This window comes from Leptopilina boulardi, unplaced genomic scaffold, assembly GCF_019393585.1.
Source record: "Leptopilina boulardi isolate dan_hultmark-lab unplaced genomic scaffold, ZJU_Lbou_2.1 LbouV2_366, whole genome shotgun sequence".
NCBI lineage: Eukaryota > Metazoa > Arthropoda > Insecta > Hymenoptera > Figitidae > Leptopilina > Leptopilina boulardi.
Genome location: NW_026137936.1, coordinates 238825 through 254828, shown reverse-complemented (window position 1 = coordinate 254828; position 16004 = coordinate 238825). Strand labels below are relative to the sequence as shown.

At 28.7% G+C, this 16004-nt stretch overlaps 1 protein-coding gene across 2 annotated transcripts in view; it reads left to right on the top strand.

The window, feature by feature from the left end:
- The window catches only part of LOC127286966 (inhibitory POU protein), a 94957-nt gene that overhangs the window by 54461 nt on the left and 24492 nt on the right, over positions 1-16004 (top strand). For both annotated transcript variants that reach the window (XM_051313633.1, XM_051313632.1), the window contains exon 2: positions 6992-7048. In XM_051313633.1, the coding sequence (XP_051169590.1) occupies positions 7019-7048 (30 nt within the window). In that variant the 5' untranslated portion in view covers positions 6992-7018. The remainder of the gene's footprint in view (positions 1-6991; positions 7049-16004) is intronic.

Sequence of the window (16004 nt, the reverse complement as noted above, 5' to 3'; positions counted from 1 at the left end):
ATGAAGATAGGAGTTTGCAAGGGTGTGCAAACATACGAATGGTCTCTCTGGTGGTGGGGGAGGATTTAGATTTATAGTGGGGGATGAGGGATGACAGGTCAAGCTAAGAGCGCAGAATCGCGGCGGTTGGCAATCACGCGATGCTCCTCACGTTATCTTCTTTCCTGCTTTAAAGGATGAAGCGAATGTCACGTAGTATGGGAATTTTACGGTTACTTCTGTTGCAAGAATTACAGCCCCTCATATATATATATATTCGAGTTTTATTACCGAAATAAAGGTCTCTCTTCCACAAATGTAATACATTTTTTTTTGTCAAATTGGAATTGATGTTGTTTTAATTGTTTTTGATGAATATTAGTATGTTAATAGATTTAAAATATTAATGTTATCATTTAAGGAATGATGTTTTAATTTATCATGAAAATTTGCTGTTTTTATATTCCTTTCATGCCCAAATTAATTTGAGATGACCTAAAATTTTTTGAAGGCTGCTACGGACATTCCGTTGCTAGGGGGGTTTTTTTTTTTTCATTTTTTCTTTTATTATCAATTTTTTTTTCTTTACTCAATTTTTTTAACCTCTGCACTCGACAAACAACTGCTAACAACTGACTGCTTGTAACAATCAGATAAAAACAAAAAATTGCGGCAAACATTTTGAGAAAGTGGTTTTTTGTGTCAAATTGCAATGTTGCCTGTGGGCATAAAAGGGATATAGGATGAATACACCTACTCTAATACAATAGTAATATTTTTCTATTTGTAGATTTACATATCATTATAGTGATATTCTTGTGTCATCTTTTAGGTTAATATTGAATTAGCATTAATTATTCATACAAGTTCAACATTAACTTTGCTTATTGCACATTGTCCATTCTTCTTAGGGTAATGTATATTGGCTCAGTTACAATGGCCCTAAATGAAAACTAATTACACGCTATTTCTGATGTTATATATCTTTCTTGATTATATGTATAATAAAAACAAATTGGTTTCCATTTGGTCTTCGTTAAATTTTATCAAATTAATTTGAGTTAGAAATTTTTCTTGTTAGATTGCAAAATACGAATATTGAAGTGATAATATAAAAACTATTATTATGTATATGTAAAATAATTAACAAAGCTTTGAATCAAATTTACAATGATAAAAAACAAATAAATCTGAATCTTGTGACACTAGAAAAAATGCAAAACGGATAAGCAAAAATTTTAACCCCGCAGACAAGATTTCCACTGTTTAGGCCAAAAGTGTTTTGAACAAAATTTTAATGAATTTTTTTTAGGGTTTTGTACCCGAAGTGGAACCCTATTAATGAACTAGTGAAGCAAGTCATGTACCCCCCCCCCCCTAGCGGTCAGACGAATTTATCTAGAGGGCTGAAATTTGGTATACATATGTATTTTGGCGTGTAGATTACAGGAAAAATATAGCGAACGTCATTTGGATTTCGTTATATGTGACTATGTGTCTCTCTATGTGTTTTTATGCTCACATTACAGGAAAAATTAAGCAAAATTGGAAATTTTCCACCTGCCTTCACACTTTAACCCCCTTAAATTTTAGGTTTAAGGGCCAGTTTCATCAACTCCGGTTAAAAGTTAATCAGCGATTAAATCCCTAACCGACCAATCATGAGCGGTTAAATTGACTTTAATCGCTGATTAACTTTTAACCATAGTTGGTGAAACCGGCCCTAAGGGTACGGAACCTTCGGTTTTAATGCGAGTATAACTCGCACTTGTCCGATTTTTTTTTAATGGAACCAAGACACCGAAATGTTACCAAACAAGTGATTTGGTGTTTCATTTCTCACTTTCAATAATCGAAAAAAAACTCAATTTCTAATACAAAATAATGGAAGGAAAAAATATTTAATATTATTAATGGATTTTTATGAAACTTGGTATCTTATGATTTTCGGGGTTGATGATTATGAATCCGATGTTAGTTTTTTAAAATTTTCAAAATTCAATATGGCGCTGATTACGAATTTGAATTTTGTTTTTAAAATTCAAAATGTCGGATCCAATATGTCAGACGACAAAATTAAAAATTAATTGGAATGGCATGAAACATATTACTCGGGGGTTTTCAGGGTCGCTGACATTTGTTTTTCAAAATTGAAAATGACCCCAAAAACCCTCAAGTAACAAGATTCAAGCGAATCCGATCAATTTTTAAATTTGATTCGTCATATTGAATCCGCCATTTTGAATTTTGATAAACTGATGCCAGATTCGTAATCAGCGACCCTGAAACCGTAAGTAAAACAGGAAAATGTTATAAAAAATCACGAGACAGTGCAATAAAACGGAATTTAATCATTAAAATGTTTTATTTTTATTATTTTCATTAAAAAGTATTTAAAAGAAATAATTATTCAATACATATTTAAATTGTATGATATTTAAAGAATAAATTTTGAGCAGTTTTAAGATGATTTTCCTAGGGTGGTCCACTTATGACTACAAAAAGAAATAGTTAGAAAAAACAACTTTTTAAAAAACGTCCAGAAAATATTTCTATGACAGTAAAAAAAATTCTAAATACATGTAACATCTCGCACTACTTATTCAATGGTGTATATAGAGGTTAGCTAATTATTTACTCCAAAAAAAAGTTATACATGAAAAACAAAACGTGGTCCACTCATGACTACATTCCCTTAAATCTTCACGATCCAAAGCGAATACTGAAATACATTCTTGGTTTAAAGAGAGTTTAGTGACTATATATTCCGATGAATGTCACTTCATCAGTGTTGTTATAGCATTATTATTCGCAATATAATAGTACTGGAATCGAGAACTAACCAAACATTTGCTTATCACTGTAGATTGTAGTACTATGTACGTTTGCATGCAGAGTTATGAACTAATGACATGATATCGTGTTCTACACGCATCCATTCATTCGAAATTATTCATTCAGTATATATATGGAAAACCATATACTTATGTATACACAACACATTGGGTCACAATTGTTATCTTACACACACATATATATATATATATATAAAGAGTTAATTTTTATATATGTATATTCATTCAACTTATCGTGCAATTTTATATAAATATAGGAAGAATTTTTTTTGTTTGTTTTATATATTAACGAGATATAAATATGTCTCAACACATAATAATAAAAGTTTGTTTTTCAAATAATTTTCTAAATTATAATGTATAGTGAAAATAGAAATATATATTTATATAATCACTATATAATGAGATGTGAAAATTATTGTAAGATATAACTTAAAGTAAAATTGTATGTTTTTTCTTTTTAGGTAATTAGATGTATTATTCTATTTTTTTTTATCTCTATTCCAGACATATTTTTAAGAGATGATACGCTTTTGAGATTATATATAAAAATATGTCCGACGCTTTAATATTACTCTCTCGATATTGAATTACCTAGTTCTGCACCATTCCTGAAGTAACTCATTTAATTTATGACGGCGTCGCGACGCCGCTATGCCCTGATTCCGTCAATTCTAGACGGTCGGGTTTAAATATACGTATTATCCAGTTATTGGAATAAAATATTCAACCACGATGTATAATGAAAGTCTGCAACGTTTAATTTTAAATATTGCCACTCTCTCTCCACGAATTAATAACCAGAAACTGAAATCGATATATGAAGCATTTTTTTTTTTTTGGTTTGTTTTAAGCAACTTTAAAAAGATAGACTTTGTCTCACTCTATAGAAGAATTTTTAATTAGAAATTTTTAAAGAAGATTCTATTCTTTTGCTTTTATTATATTATTAATTATAGATGAGAAAATTATATAATAATAATAATGTATGAATAAAAAAGATCACATGAATAAATCTGGATATGTTGATAACAAAAAAGGATAAAGTAGAAAATAGGTTCATATTAGAAAACGAATTTTTAGCAGACAGCACCGAAACTTCCCTGAACCTTGCTTGACGAGGTTCGGGAACTTTAGTCGCGAGGTCCAAACGAGGTTGAGTTGATGTTTAAATGTCTGCGCATAATAAAGGTCAGTCACAGAGGTTGGCTGAATATTGGATTTGAATTTCTGTTAAATATAAAAATTAAAGATTCTTGGCATATTATGAGGGGATATTTAAGGAGATTAAAAATTCAAGATTTGTTAAATGTAATCGTTAAATATTCTGGAAATTTAGAAGGAGCATAAATACGGAAAAATAAAAAGAAAGCAAATGAATTTAAAAACCCAATGGGAAAAATTAATAATTAATAATTAAATTAAAATAAAACAATTGTCATCAAAGTATTAGTGAAACCATTTCTTCCAAAAAAGAATTTGTCTCAAATCTAATAAATAGGAGAGACATCGGGCAGAAAAAAAAATTTCGACAAGAAAAAAATTTTCGATCACTGCTTATATACTAATCTAATGGCACCTCAACTGCGAGAAACAGTTATGATGTCTCTCCTATTTATTGGATTTGAGACAAATTCTTTTTTGGACGAAATGGTTTCACTAATACTTTAATGACCATTTTTTTATTTTAATTTAATTATTAATTTTTCCCATTTGGTTTTAAATTCATTTGCTTTCTTTTTATTTTCCGTATTTATGCTCCTTCTAAATTTCCAGAATATTTAACGATTACATTTATCAAATCTTGAATTTTTAATCTCCTTAAATATCCCCTCACAATATGCCAAGAATCTTTAATTTTAATATTTAACAGAAATTCAAATCCAATATTCAGCCAACCTCTGTGACTGACATTATGCGCAGACATTTAAACATCAACTCAACCTCGTTTGGACCTCGCGATTCAAGTTCCCGAACCTCGTCAAGCGAGGTTCAGTCAAGCTACAGGGAAGTTTCGGTGCTGTCCGGGTATAAAATTTTTGAAAATTACCCCTTAAATAGAAGAATGTAAGTTTGCCATAAGATAAAATAGGTGATTTTGTTACGTCCCAAATTGAAAAAATAACTAACAATAAGAAAATAATATTTTATTTTGTTTATCTCCGCTTTAGTGATTATTTCTGTTTCATTTACAGAGCAGATGGCTCTGAGCTAAGGGTACAAGTGGGTACAGGTAAAAAAGAAAAATGTAACAAAATAACAAGGTTACAAGTTCATTTAGATACAAATATTTTTAAGTTATAAAAGTTGTTCTTTTTAAGAGAGAGAATCTTGAAGCAACCAGTCAGTCTTGGAAATAAAGCAAAGTCCACACTCCACTGTAACAAAGAATGCAAAAGGTTACTACCGACTTTACAAGAGGTTATAAAGGATGTAGGAAATAAAGCCTTAACTTTAAAAATTAAGAAGTAAAATGAAAGAAAAGACCACTGCTGTGTTCTTAAATATGGCCATGAACGGCTGGTACCAGAGAGTCGATTATGTAATTTGATTTGACTTTGACGTCAAAGTCAAATTTATTTTTTGATTGCAATACGTCAAATTGCTATCAAAAAATAAATTTAAATGCGACGTTAAATTGAAATAAAAAATTAAATTTTAATTTAACGTCTAAGTTAAATAAAACAATGAATTTGTTGAATTAAATTTGACATTGACGTTAAAATGAATTTGATTTTGACCCAGGTAATTACTACAGGTCCAAAGTTCAATAAACCGTAATGAAAGACCAAACAATGAGATTCTTCCGTAAAAGGAAAGAAAAAATTATTTTCCAAATATTGTGACAGAATATTCGTTGAAAACTTGGAAGAGTTCTTGTAGATGTACTCTCTAAATCTGAATTAGTAAAAATGTTTACTAATTTAAATTAGTGACTCACTTTTTGCTTTAGAATTAGTTAAATTTTACTAATTGAGAAGCAAAAAGTGAGTCCCTAATTCAAATTAGTAAACTTTTTTACTAATTCAGATTTAGAGAGTACTCTCTAAATTTGAATCAGCGGAATCTCGCTGATTCTCAGCTATAAGTATACCACTGATTCCAATCAGCTTATATGCATTGATGAATTAGTGGAATTTAACTGATTTTTCAGCGTATATCCGCTGATTGGTACCAGTGGTATACTTATCGCTGATTCAAATTTAGAGAGTAGAAACTTCTAACACTTGACTTGGAAATTCTTCTAAGTCGAACTTGAGTATGAAATCGAGCAGAGTAACAGTGTACTTGTACAAGATTTCGTATATGAAGATGACGTGCTGGTACCAAAATCTGAACTGGCCTCTCCTGCAGCAGAGGCCAGTTTGCCATGGCAAATGTGGACGATTTTATACAGGATTTTCAAAAAGAGGGTTGACGAATTCTCGGAAGTGGGTTGCATTTTTTAACTTTTTAATTAAAGAGTTGACCATCTAATCGTTGCGGATTAGGGCGATTTCCCCTTTAGATTCCCAATAAATTGTGATAATAAAAAGAATCATAGACATACTCTCTCAATAAAACAATCTACGAAAAAGCGATCTTTCAATTTTTATTTTTCCGAAATTCGGGGAAAACCCAATGTAAGATATAAATAGAGCAATACAATCCTATTACAGAAAGGGTATTTATTACCTAGATTCAAAAGAATTTTAGGATTAGCGAAAGAGCATTATTTATTACAATGGTGTGAAATCAAATAAGGGTTAATTTATGAGTTCATAAACGTTCTTTTGCTTCATTAAATATACTTTTGTTAATACCGAACAAGTTAGTAAGTCCGACTACAGTATTGATTTTATACATAACGAAATCAAGAAACAAGGCTTTGTTACAGAAAATGCAGTTGCAAGGTTTAGCAATACGTTACGGTGACGTGACAATTTAAAATTATAATTTTTGAGGTTAGAATGATGATATAAATTTGAATGATATATTTTGACGAATAATTCATGTGAAAAATAATTTTCTAGTTTATAATAAATATTTAATTTTTCCTGTTACTAATAATAATAAACATATCCAGATTTATTCCTGGGATTTTTTTTTTTGATTAATTGATTTATAATTGGATAAAAGTGAAATTATTGAAAATAATTTATTATTTGTCTTTTTAGAGTCGAATATTGGAGGATGCATCCATCATGTGTAATTCCTGGTCACCAAGGCATAATGTGAGTATATTTATTCTATATATATTTTTTTTTTGAAAAAGTTTTTTTACGTCGTAAAAAATAGGTAATCTCTTAATCAGGAATTAGTTATGGGAAAAGTTTTGAGCTTTATAAAACGAGGCCTTGGGAGTGCGCATCGAGACTCAAGAGAATTAGGATAAAGGTGGATGATGTTGAGAGGGAGGGAGGGGGAGGCGGTTCGTATATGTATATAGATAGAGGCTTGCGGAAAAGAGGCTGTAAGCCGTGTACCAAACGTCCCATAATATTTATGCTTTACGGAGCCACGTAGTTACCGTGTAGAGCACGCCCCACATAAACTCGCTAACTCGTGGTTACGATTATGGGCAGAAGTAAATTGATTATTTAGATATACGATGAGGTGGCACGGGATAGTTTGAGTGCCATAAAAAGAGTCAAGTGTCACTTACGTTTGCCGCATGGATGCGACCACAGACTCTTGCACAGCTGTGGTCGTGTTGATGTCGATGATCAAGTCGAAAGTTCTCATACTATACATTTATAATTTTGCGATGCTTAAACTTTACAGAATTATAGGTATTTCAAAATTTAAAAAAAAAGAAAAATAAAAAAAATCCCGAAAAAAATTTACAGATTTTTTATATCAACAGATTAGGTAAATATATATATATACTGATAACTAAAAATAAATACACTGATTTCAGATTTATTTTCAAAGTATATTTATTATATAAACTGTCACTTTGATGCAAATTTGATTGTTGTTTACTCTCTAAATCTGAATTAGTAAAAAAGTTTACTAATTTGAATTAGTGACTCACTTTTTGCTTCTTAATTAGTAAAATTTAACTAATTCTAAAGCAAAAAGTGAGTCACTAATTTAAATTAGTAAGCATTTTTACTAATTCAGATTTAGAGAGTAGGTTACAAACATTAATGTCATTGTGTCATGTAGATTCTCCTGTACATTATATGATTAAATTTACTTCAATGAGACATCTTTTCTTAATATATCAATGTATACATTTTAGCACTGAGCTCTCTTCCAAAATAGAAAAAATAATTTTACATAAATTTTCTAAAATTTTACACTGTTATCTTATTATTGTTAACACGTATCAAAAATGCAAACAATTTTTCAAAAAAATGTAGTTATTATATATATAATATAGTTATAATATGTGACGCTCCACGAAAAAAGGGACCTATCGCGACAAAAAATTAATTTCCAGTTTTATATGCAAATCGATAGTATTTGAGTTGCTTTTTCATATAGAAATGTCAAAAATAATATTTTTCTAATTACTTTTTTTGTAATAAAGCTTTAAACATGACCATGTCAATCGCGTTCCAGTACGGACTACGGAAACCATTCCCACCACCACTGCTACTAGTATACTTGGTGTATCCGTGAGACGTAGGAACGATGTAGTAGTAAGGTAGTGGGGCTGATTTTCGCTGGTGCGTCTCAGCCAATCAGAAGGTTCAACTTTGAACGCCTTTCCTGTATAATTCTATTTTGTCGAGATAGGTTCGTTCCTTTTCTCGTGGAGCGTCACATATAGTTGTTATTATTATACCCACTAAAAATTAACTACTTGGGCAGTACAGCGCCAGTACTATCAGTAGTGGCGCGATATTGGTACCAGTACCGCGCCAGTAGTGAACTCTGGTAATTTTTGGTAGGGTACTACTAGATCAGTAGTAAAAATTTATTATAGTCAGACAGAACGCTGCAAATTCTTGTAACATTGTTATCAGTAGTAGAGTCCAATTTTTGTCAGACTATATGAGGAGCTGGAAAGTAGAACTCGCTCTCCGCTTGGATGGACTCCGTAGAGTCGGTCAAACATTCGAAAAAGTGATGAAAATTGAAATTCAAAATTTTGAATTTTGAAAAGTACTACATTATAGGAAATTAAAAGGCGCATCTTTTTTTCCTTTGAAATTTTTTTATAAAACGAATATTTTAGTTTCTAGAGACCAAAAACTGAGAAATTTAAATTGTTAAATTTAATTAAGTTTTAAAACATAAATCATCGTATCTCCGACAATTATTAATGAATTTGATTCAAATTTGAGATGTACACGTAATAGGGTCTACTAAAGGCGACAAAATAATGAAAAATTAAAAAATCATTAATTGTTTAAATTTTTTTTAATAAAAATTGTGACCAGTTGATAATAACGTTTTCTTACTTTCATCGACAAAAAGTCTGCAGGGAACTTTGTAGTTCAGAAAACTTCCAGTGAGACATTTGTTTATCACTATATAAGGAAGTTTTCTGTAAAATATTAAACCGATTCATTGAAAACTTAAAAAATTATTCAAGTTTTAAGAAAGCGCGGTCCTAACGCTACTCGTACAGACAGCTGTTCCGTGCATGAAATATAATTAGATTTTCACATTTAAGTATAAATTTCTTTATTATTATTATTGCCTATTCAGAATTAAAGTTTGTTGACAATTAATACTACAATGTTCAATTCTGTAATTACCATGTTATTTTATTGAACAAATATAATTTACAAATTTTTTGTCATTTTGAATAAATGGAAAATTATATATATTTTAAAAATGATGCTAATAATAAATTTTTTTATTATTATTTATTAACAAACAGTTCAACAGTTTCTAAAGTTTATAAAACTGAACAATCCTAAAACCAAAATTTTATTTTATATAATTAAAAATTGAATTAAAAAAAATTTATTTTCCAGAACATTAATTTGCCATTTATTCAAAATGACAAAAAATTTGTAAATTATATTTGTTCAATAAAATAACATGGTAATTACAGAATTGAACATTGTAGTATTAATTGTCATCAAACTTTAATTCTGAATAGGCAATAATAATAATAAAGAAATTTATACTTAAATGTGAAAATCTAATTATATATTTCATGCACGGAACAGCTGTCTGTACGAGTTTTTTTTCAAAGGAAAAAAAGATGCGCCTTTTAATTTCCTCTAATGTAGTACTTTTTAAAATTCAAAATTTTTAATTTCAATTTTCAACACTTTTTCGAATGTTTGACCGGCTCTACGGAGTCCATCCGAGCGGAGAGCGAGTTCTACTTTCCAGCTCCTCATATGCTATTATATATGCTGCCTATATATACAATTCTTGTTAAAGTATCAGTTCAAAATTTATTTTTCCTTATATATTAAGAAATATATTTTCTGCATTACGAATTAAAAAAAAAACAATAAAAAATTATAGTTTAAACAAATTAATACACGTACATTTGAAGTTATTTATTAAGGTATTTTTATATCTTTTACATGGCATCATTATTATGTGATAGGTCACGTGGTCGAAATAATGTTAATTGTTCGATCACTTTTCTTGTAAAATTTCGAATGGATTAAGTTGATATTTTGTAGAGAAATCTTAAATATGATGAGGAAGGGCAGTGATGTGAGAAAAATGTGATAATTCTGGAATTAATTATTATAAAATACTAGAAAATTGTCAGAAAATTTGACGTTAGGTGTGACGTGATTGTTCGAATTTTCTAACGTATTTCAAATATACTATAATAATTATTATTTGTGAAAATATTACAATTTTCGTACATTACAGCCCTTTTTTATTATATTTTAGACTTCTTCATAAAATATCAACTCAATCCATTCAATATTTTACAAGAAAAATGATCAAAAAATTAATATTGTAGCATTCACGTGACTTAAAAATTAAATGCTGTTAAAGCAATGTAAAAAAATAAAAATACCTAAATAAGAACGGAAAAGGAGGATGAAAAAAATTATAATGAAGTTATTCAAATTACTTAGGGTCAACTGGGGTAAATCCGAACGCTTTTAGTAAGTTTCAACAATAACATAAGTTTTTTCTTTAAAAAAAAAATACTTCCGGTATTCTGGTGCATGAAGTTGTTACTTTACTTCCATAGAACAATTTTATGGGGTAGAAAAAATTTTTGATAAATTACAATCGCAGGAAACTTAGCGTTCGTATTTACCTCGATACTTTGCAACTTTCCTAAAATATGGGGGTAAATACGAACGCCACTGTATTTCAGAAAAATCTTAGGGAAAATAAATTTAAAGTATTGCAATTGTTAAACTTATATAAAAACTCAAAAAAAATACGATAATAAACCTATTATGTAATAATGCATCATATATAAATACAAAAATCAAACAGGTTAAAAATTAAAATGCATTACACAATTAAAACCTTCAATAACTTTATCAAATCATAACGGATTTTTGCAAAACTTGCTACAGAAAGTATTTTGGAGTGATTGAATGTAAATACAAAAATAAAAGTCAAATTTTTTAAATTCAAAATGGCGTACTTTCCTAAAACTTATTTTTAAAAATGATCAAATTTGCTAACCCTGAAACCCCCCGAGAAACAATTTTCGAGCGAATCCAATGAATTTTTTAATTCTCGTCCGCCATTTTGAATTTTGAAAAACTGACTTCAAATTGGTAATTAGCGACCCCAAAAACCGTAGAATACCAAATTTTATTAAGATCCTGAAAAAGTTTTTTCAACAAACCATTTGGCAAAAAAATTGAAACACTCCTTCGAGAGAACAGAGATTAAGTTTCTGCTTATTAATTACTAACGAGGATACGTATAGAAAGAAAAACTTTTTTCTATGTACTTTTATAATGTTAAAATAATAGTGTAATCAAATAAAAACAATTTTGTGTGGCTTTGATGTAAAAAAAAATTATTAAAAATACCGTTCGGATTTACCCCAGTTTTCCAATTTTCTTGGGTAAATACGAACGGTCTGATATTATTAATAAAATTTTACAGAAGGCAAAAATCAAATATAGTTTCTGTTCTAGTATTCATAACAAACAATTATAAATAATAAAATGAATTTTTAGCTTCTTTTTCTTCAAATACGAGACAAAATACTGAAAGAGTGTCATATTTGATTTTCAATCTTTTTTGCAATACTCGTTATCTTTGTTTATGCTGTTGCTAATTAACAAACAAAAAATGGGATAATACTTAGAATCTCTTCAAGAGGATCTGAGGTAAAAATTCTCATATCGAACTTATTTTTAAAAATTTTAATTAAGCTGAAATAATTAGCGTTCGGATTTACCCCCCGTTCGGATTTACCCCGACTGACCCTATGTAATTTTATTATTAGTTTTTTTCCATATAAATTAAAAAAAGTCCACTTAGAGACAAATACAAAAGGCGGTATATATAATTAATATATTAATGAAAGGAAGAGAGGTGATAAAATGGTATTTGATAATAGGTAATGGCTTGTCTTTTGAATAGTTACTTAGAAACAGAGATAGACAATTGTAAAGGAATTCGATTTTATGTTGCATAATGGATTAGAATATAAAAACGACTCTCATCCTAGACAGTAGGTACTCCGCCATGCATGCGATAATTCAAACAGTCTGCTCGTTTTCGTGTCAAATGTCAGATTTTCTAGAAGAATTTATTTATTCAAGCATCAGACTATGGTGGATATCTGGGTAATGTAGGTTAACGGACGGAAATAGCATAATCGTCCCAATTTGCCGCATCCGATATACGATGATGGCGCAGGGTTGGAAGAATGAGAAGCTTGGTAGTGGGAAAGGGGGGAGGGAGGGGGGGGTGAACCTTCCAGTTTTAGCAACTGCGCAAAACTCCAACGGCAAATTCAATATTACAATGGAAATGTTTATTGCGAGGAAAATTTGATTAATTTAGCAAAGTTATTTTATACTCTCTTATAACCAACAAAAGAAAAAAAAATTAAACAATTTTGCACTCTTCTTTCAAATTTAATTGTTTTTAATGATCTTTCTCTGTAATTTTATGTTAATCACATTTTATTAGACTTATATACGATCTAAGTTTAGTTAATTTTCAATTATAATTGCATGTCTAGACGCTTTCAATATTTATAATTGAGATTTATCTAAGATTATTGGAAATTTAATTTAATTTTTCTTCTTTTTTAAAAACAAAACATTTATGTCGATGAATTATTTTATTTCAAATTTATTATTTAGTTTTAATATACGTGTCTTTCATTTTTAATTATTGTATTTTTGAAATTTTTCTAATTGACAATAAGGGGTCATCCATAAAGCATGTGATACATTTTTTCAGAATTTTAACACCCCCCCCCCTCCCCCTTGTGATGCTGTTTCCAATACCGATTAATATGGAGTGTGATATTTTGCTGACCCCCCCCCTACCCCCTAAAGTATCACATGCTTTATGGATGACCCCATAAAGTGATTAATATATATTAATTTTAAAAAGATTCATTTTCTTTTAATTTTCTTCAAAATTTGATTAAATATTTCTTCTTTATGTATTCATTATAATTGTGTGATAAAAAAATTAAATCATCTTTTCAATGGATTCAATTTAAATCAATAATCTCTGTATTTTAAACAAATAAAATTTTATTAACTAAAATAAAAATTATTTGTTTCAAGAAAATATTTAAATTTGATAATATAGTCAAGTAACCGATTTATTTGAATAAAATAAATTTTTTTTCAGTTACATACATATTTTCATTGAATATAGTGAATTTAAATAATGAATAAAGAATTAAGCTGAACAGATATAATATATTTTCACGGAAATTCCATTACATTGATTTTTTTTATAATTTTGTGGAAATTTGCAATATTAAAAATAATTTAACATATAAATGTGTCTCCTAAATAAATATATATTTATTTGAGTTTAATAAAAATTTTATTCGTACTAATAAATTGTTTTAATTAAAATAAATAAAAAATCATTAGGCTCTGAGACAAATCCCTATATTCTCTAAATTTGAATTAGTAAAAATGTTTACTAATTTAAATTAGTGACTCACTTTTTGCTTTAGAATTAGTTAAATTTTACTAATTTTTAGTAAAAGTTACTAATAATTAGTAAAATTTTACTAATTCAGAAGAAAAAAGTGAGTCACTAATTCAAATTAGTAAACATTTTTACTAATTGAGATTTAGAGAGTATTTTTATTTGCTTCAAATAAATTTTATTTGTCTCAAATGCCAAGAAAATATTTCTCTGGGTGTATTAAAAGATTCAGGAAATTTCCATTACATAAATAAAGAAACATTTTCTCATAATTTGAAGGAAATTTTTAAAGAAAATCGATTTTCTAAGAAAACAATAATACATCCGTGTGTTTATTAATTTGCGTATTTTGTAAATTAAATTGTATAATAATAAACGAATAATATTTAATAATACAATTAACTTTCTGCGTATTTCGAAGTTAAAAGATACATCAGCAGTTGTGAGGGGGTGGGAGGGAGGGAGTCGAGACGATAAATTTTCCGAATAGCGAGGGCAGTAATTTAATTGTAATTGGCTAATCCTTAAAGCGCGACGTGCTGGAAGATGTATTTAGCCGTGGAGGTTGGTGGGCGGCTTCGAAAAATGACTCTATTAGCCGCGGCCGTAGAATTAGATGGGGCGCCAGCAACAAGTTTGCTAAACAACAGGGTGTTAACTGTGGGGCTAAGAACAGCAATCTGTATCTTTTGTATATAGTATATACGAAGCACCTTATTTATATATATATATATATATATACTTTGGTCACGAAGAAAAATAGGGATTTCTTTCTTTTTTTTTTCTTTTATCTCATTCTCCTTATAAATACGTCATTGACTCTGAGTGTCATCAATTCTATAGACGAAACAAGTGCTTCTCCCACGATTTATTAGATCCTTAACTTACTCTGTAACTAGTCATTCATCTCTGTAATCGCTGTTATACTTTTTCTAGAAATTACTTCGATTTTTCTCAATGCACACGGACAATTAGTTACTTTTACGTGCTTTCTTAAAGCTACAAGTTTGTTAAAGAAAATTAGATTTATTCGAAACAAATAAAACAACGCTAAATAGAAAAAGGGAAAAAATAAAGTTAAGTCGAATCAAATGAGAGAATTTTTTAAAAATACAAATTGCAAATATTAAGTTAAAAAATAATATTAATTCAAAGTAATATTATATTTTTATTATAGTATACTGAGAGAAATAAATGGTTGAAGCTAATACTTTTTTTTTTAGTAAAGGAAGTATTTATTCTTCTGTTTATTTAATTAGTAAAATTCAGTAATATTTTTAGCGAATTTTAATATTTTCGATGTTAAGCGCAACTATTTAGAATTGGTAAACAGGAAATAATAATCACTCCTACAAAAATAGTTCCAGTTATCACCAATGCAAAAGTTTAACTAACAGAGTAGTTGGGTTTACCATTTTTTTTTTTTTTTAGTAAACGCGGTTGGCAGTTGTTAGCAATAATTGATTGTTAAAAAAGTATTATGGATTTGCGAGAGTTATTAATCTCATGGGGGTTCAAAGAATATGTAGATCGTTTTGAATGTAAGTAACAATATTTATTAGTTGTTGGTACTAACAACAATAAGTTCCCCTTACTAATAAAATGGTAACAACAACTATTTAAAATTTTAGTATTATAAATGGTATCCCTGACTATCGAATTAGCAGCTGTATATAGTTTACTAACCAAAATGGTATTCGTAACAATTTTATTAGTTGCCTCAACTACTTTGTTCTCTCAGTGATATTATTATATTATTATATAATTCTGTTTTAATTAAATTTTATTCGTTAAGCAAGAATGGAAAATTGATAAATTTTGCAAGTAAATTTTTATTAAAAGACATTAGTCGAGGGAGAATTTACTCTGGTAGTTAAGTGTACACTTGCCTGGTAATACTCGGTAATACTTGTAATATTTTATAATGTCTTGTAATAATAAGTATTATTGTGTAATACCATATGTAATACTGTGTAATACTTGTAATATTGTCGTATTATGGTGTAATACTTTAAAAAAATTAAAGAAAATCAAACCAAAAAATGTTAATATAAGTAAAAATTTTAAACACTTGTTCAAATGTAGCGCGGGAGTTGATGCTGAAGTATAGCAACTTTGCCATTGAATGTTTACAGAATTAAATCA